General features: G+C 33.6%; 1 protein-coding gene across 5 annotated transcripts in view; it reads left to right on the top strand.

Moving 5' to 3' along the window:
• The window catches only part of slkb (STE20-like kinase b), a 44,689-nt gene that overhangs the window by 12,588 nt on the left and 19,757 nt on the right, over window positions 1–12,344 (top strand). For 3 of the 5 annotated variants that reach the window (XR_012402031.1, NM_001328385.1, XM_073947119.1), the window contains exons 4-10: window positions 1,046–1,195; window positions 2,713–2,785; window positions 2,866–3,060; window positions 4,936–5,017; window positions 8,186–8,308; window positions 10,313–10,712; window positions 11,818–12,071. Coding sequence is in view for 3 of the 5 variants with exons in the window: in NM_001328385.1 (NP_001315314.1) it covers window positions 1,046–1,195; window positions 2,713–2,785; window positions 2,866–3,060; window positions 4,936–5,017; window positions 8,186–8,308; window positions 10,313–10,712; window positions 11,818–12,071 (1,277 nt within the window). In the remaining 2 variants the exon portion in view is untranslated. Of the gene's footprint in view, window positions 1–1,045; window positions 1,196–2,712; window positions 2,786–2,865; window positions 3,061–4,935; window positions 5,446–8,185; window positions 8,309–10,312; window positions 10,713–11,817; window positions 12,072–12,344 lie in introns of those variants that run through there. The other 2 variants (XM_073947124.1, XR_012402032.1) reach the window with 2 other exon arrangements.

Raw genomic sequence — 12,344 nt, 5'->3', positions numbered from 1 at the left:
TTAATTATACAAAGAAAAGGAAGCTAAAAAGGCAATTAAGATATAGGTGTCTCCTTTAAAAATGTAGAAAAGGGCTCCAGACTTTCAGGAACTGTTCTGGCATTTGTTTTATTGCGGTCCGAATCTTTTCTATTCAAAGAGCATGTTGGATAGCAAAATCCCATTGCAACCCAAATCAGACAGTTTCAAACAAGACCAGAAAGTATCTAACAGTGTGCCTGGTTTCGCTGTACAGTGAAGGCAAGTTGAGTATTTAGTTTAGTTCTACACCAGTGTATTCTGTGCGTGACCTTGAATTGAATGAAAGTATGCCTAGCATTTATTAATGATGAATGTATTCATGCAAAAATAAAATTCTTTTATATTGTTTTCCAAGCAGCAGATTTATTTTACCAGTCATTACAAGTGAGCTATTCACATTATAGCTGCATTTTAGAAAAAAGGCCACCATGTATAATTACTGAGTATGTTTAATCCAGAAATTGCATATTAATTCCCGAGGCAGCTCACTCAAAGTGATTGCATCTCACATCATGTTTGGTGCAGGTAGGAAACTCTGACAGCAGGGTTTATCATAGTGTCACATAAAATGTCAGCAATGACACTGAACCTCCAGTACACAAAAAATGAACTTCATTTTGACCGAAATAAACTTTTATTGACTGGTAAATTCGGTAACCTTTAGTAACCAACAAACTATTTACCCTCCTTTGAGTTCCTTTTTCAAATATTTCCCAAAAGATGTTTAACAGTGCAAGACATTTTTTACAGTATTTCCTATAATATTTTTTTTAGAATGAAAGCAGTTTTAAAATTTTTTTAAAACAGTTTCATGTCAATATTATTAGCCCCCTTTATCAGCCCACATATATTGTATTTGACCGATTTAGTGTAGGACTTATTCAGACAGGTAGCTGATGAGTTTAACTGTTTTTGAATGATTCATTGGAGTGATTTGTTTGTGAATCTGACAACACTGCTTATTTTTTAACTCCTATTATACACATATCTCTGTTTATATGTTTGTGTATGTGTGTGTGTATAGAACTGGAAAGGCCTCTGACGGAGCCGCAGATCAGGGTGGTTTGTAAGCAGACTCTGGATGCTCTGCTGTATCTGCATGACAACAAGGTCATTCACAGAGACCTGAAGGCTGGAAACATCCTGCTCACGCTGGATGGAGACGTCAAATTGGGTGAGATGAGGCTATAGAGCTGCTGATGCTGCGGATTCTGTGTGTGCGCATCAAGTTAACCAGGTCAACAGTCATCCTCAATTTAATTATAATAGTAGCATTGAAGTATTTTTAATATTTTGTTGCACATCAGATGCATAAAGTCCAGCACAGGAGGATGTTTTAGGATGTGCTGTGCTGGTAAAGAGTTTTACGATTACATAAAAGCAAGGTAAAGAAAGACTTAGACATACAAAGAGGAGCTAAGGAGGGGCATTTACATCAGGCTTGCTTGCTAAACTTTTTTGTAAATGTGTTTAAAACATGCTGGTAACTTTAAAACATGCTAGCCATAAAAAAGCTAGTAACTTATATGTACAGAAAGGAGCTGGGGAGGGTAGTTTACACCAGGCTAAACCATATTCTGGTAAAGTAAGCATATAACTTGTTAACATGGTAAAACATGTTAATAACATTAAAATATGCTAGAAAAAAAACAACAACGTTAAGTAATCTGTTGTAACTTGTTTGTGACTTTTTATTAAGATTTAAGTTAGTAATTTTTGAAATCTGTTTAGAAATGTCAGCAGCATGCTATAACATGTTAGGAATGTGTTTAAACATGCTAGCAGTTTGTTGAAAAATGCTAGCCACATGTTAGAACATATCATGAATTTGCCAAAGCATTAGCAGCTAACCTAAACTTCCTAGAGATATGCTAACAACATGCTAAACATTTAAAACATGTTAGGAATGTTTATGTAAAATGCTAGCCACATGTTAGAACGTATAGTAAATTAGCTGAAACATTAGCAGCTAATTTAACCTTCTTAGAGATATGCTAACAACATGCTAAACATTTAAACATGTTTTTAGTTTGTTAAAACATGTTAGCAATTTGTTGGTAAATGCTTGCCACGTGTTAGAACAAACCAGGAATTTGTTGAAACGCGTTAGCAACTATGTTAAAAGTTCATTCAGCAGTTCATGAAACAGTAATGTATTTTTAAAATGTTTTGTACTGAAATAATAGCTAACTAGGTGAGGAGGGTCATTTATAACAGGCTTGCTTGCTCGGCCTACTTACAGAGATATGCTAGCAACATGTTAAGACATGTTAGGTGCATGTTTATAATTTAGCATCATGCTGGAACATGTTATCTATGTGCCCAAACATCTTAGCAAACAAGGTATGACATGCTAGAAAATGTTAGTAATGTTTTAAAACATCAGAAAAATGCTAGCTACTTGATGAACATACACTAATACACACTAAGATTGTACTAACACATGCTAATGTCTGTCTGTTCTTGAAACCTTTACAATTCTACCTTTTAAAACTCAGAACTATTTTAAATGTAGAACAAAACTCAAACATTGCCAGGAAATTTCAAGCTAGCATGTAACGATGTGGAGGCTTAAGCCACAAAATCATTGTATTCCATCATTGAATTTAAAAGCAAGCATGTTTATTTTGGAAAAACTACTCTTTTTCAGGCAGATTGATTCCTAACAAGCACATTTTCTTTATCTTTCAGCGGATTTTGGAGTGTCTGCCAAGAACACGAAGACTGTTCAGCGAAGAGACTCTTTCATTGGAACCCCTTACTGGTGAGTTTACCATACCAGCTTCTTGCACTGCTACACATTGGCATTAGAAACATGCTGATGTCTCTGGGTTTGTCCTTCAGGATGGCTCCAGAGGTGGTGATGTGCGAGACGTCGAAGGACAGGCCGTATGACTATAAGGCTGATATCTGGTCTCTGGGAATCACTCTGATTGAACTGGCTCAGATCGAACCTCCAAACCACGAGATGAACCCGATGAGAGTCCTGCTGAAGATCGCCAAAGCTGAGCCTCCTACTCTACTACAGCCCTCCAAATGGTACCAAAAAACATGCTTGTGATTGATATAGAACAGACCGTTGGTTTTTGAACATACATATATTTTTTTATATTAATGTAAAATTGTAATATTGATTTTTTTTTTCTTTAAAACTATTCAATTGTCTTAATTAATAAAACCGTAAATAAGCTTTGGTTTCTCACAATACATGCCAAATACATGCACTGTAGGAGAATTGGGTAAGCTAAATTGTTCATAGTGTATGTGTGTGAATGAGAGTGTATGGGTGTTTTTCACAGTGATGGGTTGCAGCTGAAAAGGCATCCGCTGTGTAAAACATATGATGGATAAGTTGGCGGTTCATTCCGCTGTGGTAACCCCTGATTAATAAAGGGACTAAGCCGAAAAGAAAGTGAATGAATGAATGAAAGCAGTAAATTATATTACTGCATATTTTGCCAATGCAAAAAGCTTCACAAAGTTGAAATATGGTTTAAAATAAATGTAACAAATAAAATAGATTATATGCAAGTTAAGATGATCTTAACTGGAGATCTTCAAAGGCTCCCTGTTATCAGAGATTGATGAACAAGTTGATTTATGTCATTCAAGTGGAACATCTACGTCTTGAAACTTCACCGTAAAAAAAAAAAAAGCTGAAATCAGCTGTGTGGGGACCTATCTTAAGACTCTTGGGAATTTAGCATTTTAAGTTTGTAAATCCTCATCTTTATTTCTAACATATATTCATGACACTGGCTTTGTAAAAATGTGAGCATTGTCATCCCTTGTTTATATATTTGATATGTTTATATATTTGGTAACAGTATATATGTTTTATTGGTATTGAACTGTTTTGTTAAATATCTTATAAATGTTAAGTGAAATATTATAAAAAATTTTTTACAGTGCTCAGCATAATTGAGTACAGCCCATTTTGAACAATTATTTTTAGCAATTTCTCAGTGAATGTAGGCAATGCATTTTGGTGCATTTAAACGAAACAGATTTATTCAACGGATATATTTATTAAAATAATATTTTAGTCACCAAACACATTTAGAAATTAGGAAGATAATACAAATAAATTCAAGCAAAATACTGCAAAAAAAAACTACAAAATGTCAACTAAATTTAAAAAAAAAAATTTCTTCTCTTGATTTTTCCTGTTTTTAAATTTGTATTTAAAATTTTTCTTTATCATAAATAATATCATAAGTTATTTCGTTAGATAAGCTCCTGATTTTGCTTCAGTAAGCTAATATATATATATATATATATATATATATATATATATATATATATATACACACAAATCTAATATTGTCTAGTTTCCTATTAACAATATGAATCTAAAGGATATGCTGAGCACTGCAAGTTAATTAAAAGTTTTTAATTTCCTTTTGTTACTTTTTTTGTCTTTGTTATTATATTTAAATCTAATATTGAAATGTTTATATTATGTTTCTACATTTTGAATATTAAAAATGTGCGAAAAAATGTGGGAAACGTGCCTCCAAAATAATGAAAATGAACACGTTTCAAATAAAAAAAGCAAAATAATAAATAAACAACAAATTCAATTTACAATCTGTAGTATAAACAGATCACCAAATTAAAGTAAAAAATACAACTAATATTAAACTATTTTTTTTTAAATATTTAGTTTAATAAAAAGGAAGAAATGAAATGAATAATAAATGAAATTAAATATTGATCAGTAATCAGTTATAATAATAATACATTTTATGATGCGCTTTTCTTAAACGCAAAGTACTACAATGTATACAAAACAAAACTCACAGTAATAAATCACACAGCAGTAGTCAATAAAAAACAATTAATGTACTATATATAGTCACAATATAACACCAATGCAGTTCATTTTAATTGTATTGACTTATTCTTTTGCAGGTCTCCTGAGTTCAGGGACTTCCTCAAACACGCGCTGGAAAAAAACGTGGACAACAGGTGGAGCACAGCGCAACTCCTCCAGGTGAACTGACCACCTTTATTTTAGCACTTTTAACTTCCTGAACACACACACACACACACACACAGTGTTGATCTAAATCTGTGCGGGTCTTAAACACCTCTGGTCTTCATCTGGTTCACCTGCGGCTCCACATGAATCAGCAGCGGCTCATTGATATGTTTCTCTGTGTCAGGCACTTCATCCTTAAGAATTGACGTCAGCAAAGCAGATTGCCTTTCTGAGGCTTTAAGTAGGCCAGACTAACGCTGACCGCGCTCATATACTCACACGCAAACTCATTTAGTGCTTAACACTTTGAGGAGACAATCTCAATGGGGTTGAAAATACAGAACTCCAGTTTTCCACCTTTTAAAGTGATTATATCAAAGAAGCTGCACATTCTCAGACCGGCGCTAGACTGTTTTCAGTGCACAGCGAAGCCCAGGGAGGTAAGAAATGCTCTTGGGATTCTTGTTTGTTGTTTGTTATGATCGTGCATTAAAATTGTATGATCCTGTTTGTTTGTTTTTTGTTTTTTTATGCAATCTATGCAGATGTACTTTCTTTGCAAGATAGTCATGCATAAAGCATATCAGTGCCATGACATAACAGAGAGTTTATTTGGGTGTTTAATTTATTTTCATGCATTTTTTTAATTTTTGTTTTACAATACTAATTGTAAATCTTCTAAAATGCCAGTAATCTAATAGCATTTATTTTTATTATAATATAATTTATAAATTATAATTTTGCTTAGCCACGTTTTACCACAACAAATACAGATTTACTTAAAATATTTTGAAGACTATTTATTCTGAAGACTAATAACTTGTTTACCTGAAAGTTCCTCAAGTTCAATGAGAACAATGAATTGAATTATTAGATAAACTGTTAAATTAATAAAATTAATTACATTATTGTTAAATTAATTGTGGTTTGATGTAATGTTTTTTTTTTTTTTTTTTTTTTTTTTTTTTGCATTTACATATTATTTAGATGTAAAATTTTAAATGTGATCCTGAAACTCAAAATTATTTTCCACAGGTCTAGACTTAGTAATAGCCAAAAATACATTTTCATTCATTTTCCTTTTCGCCTTAGTCCCTTTATTAATCTGGGGTCGCCACAGCAGAATGAACCACCAACTTATGCATATGTTTTACACAGCGGATGCCCTTTCAGCTGCAACACATCACTGGAGAACAAAAATACATTTTATAGGTTAAAATTATAGATTTTTCTTTTATGCCATAACATCATGATATTTAGGAAATTCCCTACAATAAGTAAATCAAAACTTTATATACATACAAATATACATACATTCATACAGTTAAAGTCAGAATTATAAGAATTTTTTTCTTTTTAAAATATTTTTTAAATTATGTTTAACAGAGCAAGGGAATTTTAAGTTTGTCACAGAAAGGCTTATTTGTCTTATTTCGATTAGAATAAAAACTATTTTTTTCATTTTAGGGTCAATATTATTAGTCCCTTTAAGCTATATTTTTTTTACAGAATTCTACTGAACAAACCATCATTATACAAAAACATGCAGAATAAAACGCACCTAACCCTAACTTGCAGAACCTGTCTAGGTAACCTAATTAACCTATTTAAGCCTTCAAATGTCACTTTAAGCTGTATAGAAGTGTCTTGATAAATATCTAGTCAAATATTATTTACAGTCATCATGGCAAAGATAAAATACATTAGTTATTAGAAATGAGTTATTAAAACTATTATGTTTAGAAATGTGTTGAAAAAAAATAACAGGGGGGCTAAAAAATCTGACTTCAACTATATATATATATATATATATATATATATATATATATATATATATATATATATATATATATATATATATATATATATATATATATACACACACACACACACACACACACACACACAGTTAATGTCAGAATTATTAGCCCCCCTGAATTATTAGTTTATTTTTTCCCCCAATTTCTCTTTAATAGAGAAAATATTTTTTTTCAGCACGTTTCTAAACATAATTGTTTTAATAACTCATTTCTAATAACTTATTTATTTTATCTTTGCCATGATGACAGTAATAAATATTTTGCTAGATATTTGAATAAATAAGACAGCTTAAACATGTACAGCTTAAAATGTTGTTTGAAGGCTTAACTAGTTAATTAGGTCAACTAGGCAGGTTTGGGTAATTAGGCAAGTTATTGTATAACGATGGTTTGTTCTGTAGACTATCAAAAAAAATATTGCTTAAAGGGGCTAATAATATTGACCTTCAGATGGTTTTTAAAAAAGTTTAAAAACTGATTTTATTCTTGCCGAAGCGAAACAAAAAAGACTTACTCCAGAAGAAAAAATATTTTTAAACAAACTGTGAAAATTTCCTTGCTCTGTTAAGCATAATTTGGAAAGTATTAAAAAAAGAAAAAAACCAAAGGGGGGCTATTAATTCAACTGTAATTCAACTTCAACTGCATATATTTCAATTTTAATATTTGGGTGCATTAACAGAGCTTTGAAACAAATCGAAGACCTATTAAAAGAGTTTAGACACAGTTGTTGTTTGTCAGCTGTGTGTGAATATAGCCAGCTTCTAATAGTATTAATTAATTAATTCTATTTTTAATGATCACCTTTGATTAAAATTGCAACTAAAAACAATTTGATTGACATTCTCCTTTTATACATGTCATCAGAGCAGGAAAGCCCCGCCCATTAGTGACAATTTCTCCTTCATTAGCATAGACAGCCATGAATGAGAAGCCATTAGAGTTTTCACACTGTACCTGCCAAAGATCATGTCAGTAAATAAGTGGCATTATAAATGTCCTAGGATGCACAAATGAACAGCGTAATCTCCATAGACTACCTTTGTCTGAGCCCTTTCTTTTCACATTATTAGTTTTTCACAGATAACGTCCTGTTTTGAATCTGCTGCAATGCTGAGGCAAAGGCATTTTAGCTCCGCCTTCTTTTGAAAAACAGCCACAATCTCAACTGCACAATTTAGATCAATACATAAAGGAGCTTTTCAAAAAGTTAAAGAATTAAATTATGTAGTATTTTGAGCTGAATCTTACTGTTAAAAAAGGGGCATAATAGGTCCCCCTTAAACTATTTGTATCTTCACAGTATTTGCGCATATAACTCTGTACATTCCACTAATGGTAGTTGTTTTGATGTGCACAGCACCCGTTTGTGAGCACTGTAACTGACAGCCGGCCGCTGCGGGAGCTGATCGCAGAGGCAAAGGCGGAGGTTACGGAGGAGATGGAGGAGGAGGAGGATGATGAAGAGCATGAAGGAAACCTGGTGAGACTTTCATAGCTCAAACCTTTAAAGTGCCATACATGTAGTGAGTTTGCACTCACATTAGATATGGATCATTGATACTTGAGTGTAAACCGCAAGATGAATCACACAGTTAATGTACAACTGAATACACTGAACCATTGAAAACCTGACACACGATGGAGAAAGCAGCCAAATCCCATTTTAGAAGTCTTTGCTGTTAAATATGTAGGGAATTTTTGCAAAAGAAAAAAACATTACAGGACAGGGAGGAGAGCATTCTGCTTTATTTATCTTCTACAAAAGCAATCAGCCAAACACACAGGATCTGTGGAATATTACATTATTCACAGTCATAAATCATGAAACTTATCTATGCGATCTGGCAAACAAATACACCTGAGAACAAATAAGAGGTGCAAAAGTCCAAAGACTGACCGTTAGATACACAAAAGATTAATTATATATCACGTTTTAACAACAGAGATGCAAGAGATCATCTAGCGGCAGGTCCTGAGATGTTCTGGCCGATATAAAGGAGGGAGAGAAAGGGGGGAGATGTTTGCAGAGCTGCAGCTAACAGCCTGGAGCTTCCAATATTTTTAAAACATGCGCTATCCTCATACTTAAACAGCCGGTTTGACTTTAAAATATCTATATTCTCGCTTGAAAAACTTGATATTGTGGCAAAATTTAGGAGTATTTTCCTAATTTTGCAGATTCCCTATGCGCCATTAACAGTCCTCATCGGTTTCCTGTGCAGCAAATGCGAGTTGCTATGGTAATTATAAACGTTTGGGAGAATCGTATTTATTTTGAACTGGGATCAAAACCAAAGAGCATAGAATCACCAAGAGCTGCCACTCTCATGCGATTTGGGAAGCATCCACTAGATGCTGCTAGTGTCACGCGGCGGCCATTTTGCAATTAAAATTCCAATAGAACAACAGCATTGTAAATCTGTAAAATAAACTATTAAAAGTGCTGATGATTGTCATAGTGAGTGTTGTATTGTCGTCTTTTAGGTTGGATCTCAGCTTTAATGCGCTTTTTAAATAAATAAAAACAAAGCAGCTGCTTGCCATTGCAACAGCAGTATGATTCAATGGACGGCTGATCGCTTTCACTCCAAAATGGCGGAATCGCAGGGCTGCTGCTGGGCGCTGCTGTTGCAATGGACGTTCTAGTGAGCGTCGCCTCTTGGTGATTCTAAGCTCTTTGTCAACGAAAATAATGCACACTCTCCAGCCAATCAGAATCAAGAATTTTTAACAAACCATGGAATAATACCTACTATTTCATTTACCTCAACAGAAATTATAAAAAGCAAACAAGACCGTTGTCAAGATTCTTCCTCTGGTAAAACTGGTTCAGTTTAACTGAGCACAAACTAACCTGGCCAACCTTTTTTCCTCAGACATTGTTTTTTTCTCTCTTCTGCTTGATTTGTTAACACATTTAGCATTCTAAAGTGCTTTTAATGGAATTTTTTCTGGTCTGACTACTTGGTACAGTCCAAAATATTACAACAATTGATCATTTTCAGCAGCTATAATCAGCAAAATTAGCAAGTGTTTAGTTCAGTGGCATTGTTTACATTCATTGCCTCCAAAATGGCTGACTGATAGTAACATTCATTCATTCATTTTCTATTCGGCTTAGTCCCTTTATTAATCTGAGGTCGCCACAGCGGAATGAACCGCTAACTTATTCAGCATATGTTTTACACAGAGGATGGCCTTCCAGCTGCAACCCATCACTGGGAAACACCCATACACACTCATTCTCACACACTCATACACTACGGACAATTTAGCTTACCCAATTCACCTGTACCACACGTCTCTGGACTTGTGGGGGAAACCGGAGCACCCGGAGGAAACCCACGCCAACATGGGGAGAACATACAAACTCCACACAAAAAATGCTAACCGACACTGAAAATAACACTCCATAGTAAAAAAAATAACAACATGAACAAGCCTTCAGTTCTATCAACTCATTCAGCAATGCTCTTCCCCTCAGCTTGGACACAAACGCGCCCCGTCTGATGCAAGTGTCGGCAGTTCTGAAGACGAGAAGCTTCCTCAGTCTCCATCCACATTAGAGTCAGTTCCTGAGAGGATCGAGGAGGTCTCCGCTCCCAAACTAGCAGATGATATTGTTACAGCTGAAATAAAGAAAGAAGAAGATCCTCTGAAGACAGAAGAGAACCACATACTAGATAAAGCAGCATCTGAATCCAACAAACAAGAGCTTAAAACTGAAGGAGAACCAGACGTGGTTCCCTCAGAAACTCCAGCTGAGGGAATAATCCAACCGGCCAAACCTGATGGAGAGAAACTGAGGGAGGAGGAGGTGTTGGGAAATGGTGAGCTCGTCCAGAAAGAGCCTGCGTCAGATGTGTGTTCACCAACTGACAAAGGTGAGTAACCAGTGCTGGGTAAGTTACTTCAAAAATAGTAATCATGGATTAGTTACATTGTTAATGTCGTATTTAAATTAATTTTCTAGGTAATATGTCTAACCTAAAGGGATAGTCCACCGCAAAATTAACATTTTACTCTCTGTTTACGCTCTTTCAAGTGGTTCCAAACTTTTGAGTTTTTTCTTTAACCTTAATTAAAGGTGTTAAGATATATTGAAGATGTCTTTGTTTGTATAATAAAGCTATTTGTATAATGCATGATTATTATGATCCTAAAATTAAATATTGAATTTGTAATAATAAAGTTGACAAGAATATAGACAATAATTCTGATATGGCATCAAAACAAAAACCAATAAATCAATTTCTTTCATTCTTTCTTTCTTTCTTTCTTTCTTTCTTTATTCTTTGTTTCTTTTTTAGTTTTTATCTATCCTTTCTTTCTTTCTTTTACTTAATTTATTTTTGTTTCTATTTTTTCTTTCTTTCTTTTCATTTATTTTTCCCTTACGTCTTTCTTTCTTTTCTTTCTTTCTTTCTTTCTTTCTTTCTTTCTTTCTTTCTTTCTTTCTTTCTTTCTTTCTTTCTTTCTTTCTTTCTTTCTTTCTTTCTTTCTTTCATTTATTTATGTATTTATTTATTTACTTTTCGTTTAAGCTTTTTTCTTTTCTTTTACCCCATTTCTTTTAGTTTTTATCCTTTCTCTCTTTCCTTCCTTCTTTCTTACTTTATTTATTTTAGTTTCTATCCTTTCTTTCTTTCTTTAACTTTTTAATTTCTTTCTTTTTACTTTTTATTTATCTTTCTTTTTTCTTTCACTTTTTTTTGCTTTTTTTTTGTCTTTTTTCTCTTTCTCCTTTTTTTCTTTCTTTTTTTCTTTCTTTCTTTCTTTCTTTCTTTCATCTGAATTAGATTTAATTAAATCATGAAAACAATTATTACCTGTTTTTTTACCAATAAATAAACAAATTTTTAAATTAGCTTTTTTTCTAGGGAAATATTACAATATTACAAAAGTTATTATCGCAGTACTCAGCAACATCATCTATTCCAGTATCGTGCAGCTCTACTTAGTTTGACATGTATTGCTTTCTGTCGACAGAGAAAGCAGTGATCGAGGAGTCCAGTAAAGCAGTGGCTCCATCATCTCCAGTGCCAGAGAAAGAGAAGAAGGAGAAGCTTGAGGACGAGCAGAAGCAGAGCCCAGTGAAACCCCATTATGTGAAGAAAGAGGACTCCGATTCGGGCATCAGCTCTACAACTGACACCAGCAGCAACAGCAGCAGTATAGACCTCAACCTGTCCATCTCCAGCTTCATCAGCAAATCCAAGGAGATGGGAACCAACTCACAGCAGGTCAGAAACGCTACTGATGCTGAGAGTCTCTGATCATATAGTGACTATAAAAGCATTTCAGGGGAATAAAAAATGACTTTAAAGTGGTTCAGTGAATCAGTTTCAAACTACGAAATGCTAAAAAAAATTTTTGATAAAAAAAAAATGCTTGGTGGATTAAACATATAACAATTAAGTTGCCCCACCAAAAAAATTGTGAGTTGATTGAACGCGTTTTAACAGTTTGAACAAGCAGCAAAAGTCCTTTTGTTTTTCCACTCAAATGAGTCTGTG

Source organism: Danio rerio, chromosome 1 (genome assembly GCF_049306965.1).
Source record: "Danio rerio strain Tuebingen ecotype United States chromosome 1, GRCz12tu, whole genome shotgun sequence".
In the NCBI taxonomy this organism is placed as follows: Eukaryota; Metazoa; Chordata; class Actinopteri; order Cypriniformes; family Danionidae; genus Danio; species Danio rerio.
Note: the sequence above shows the minus strand (reverse complement) of the source record. Positions and strands in the feature narration are given on the sequence as shown.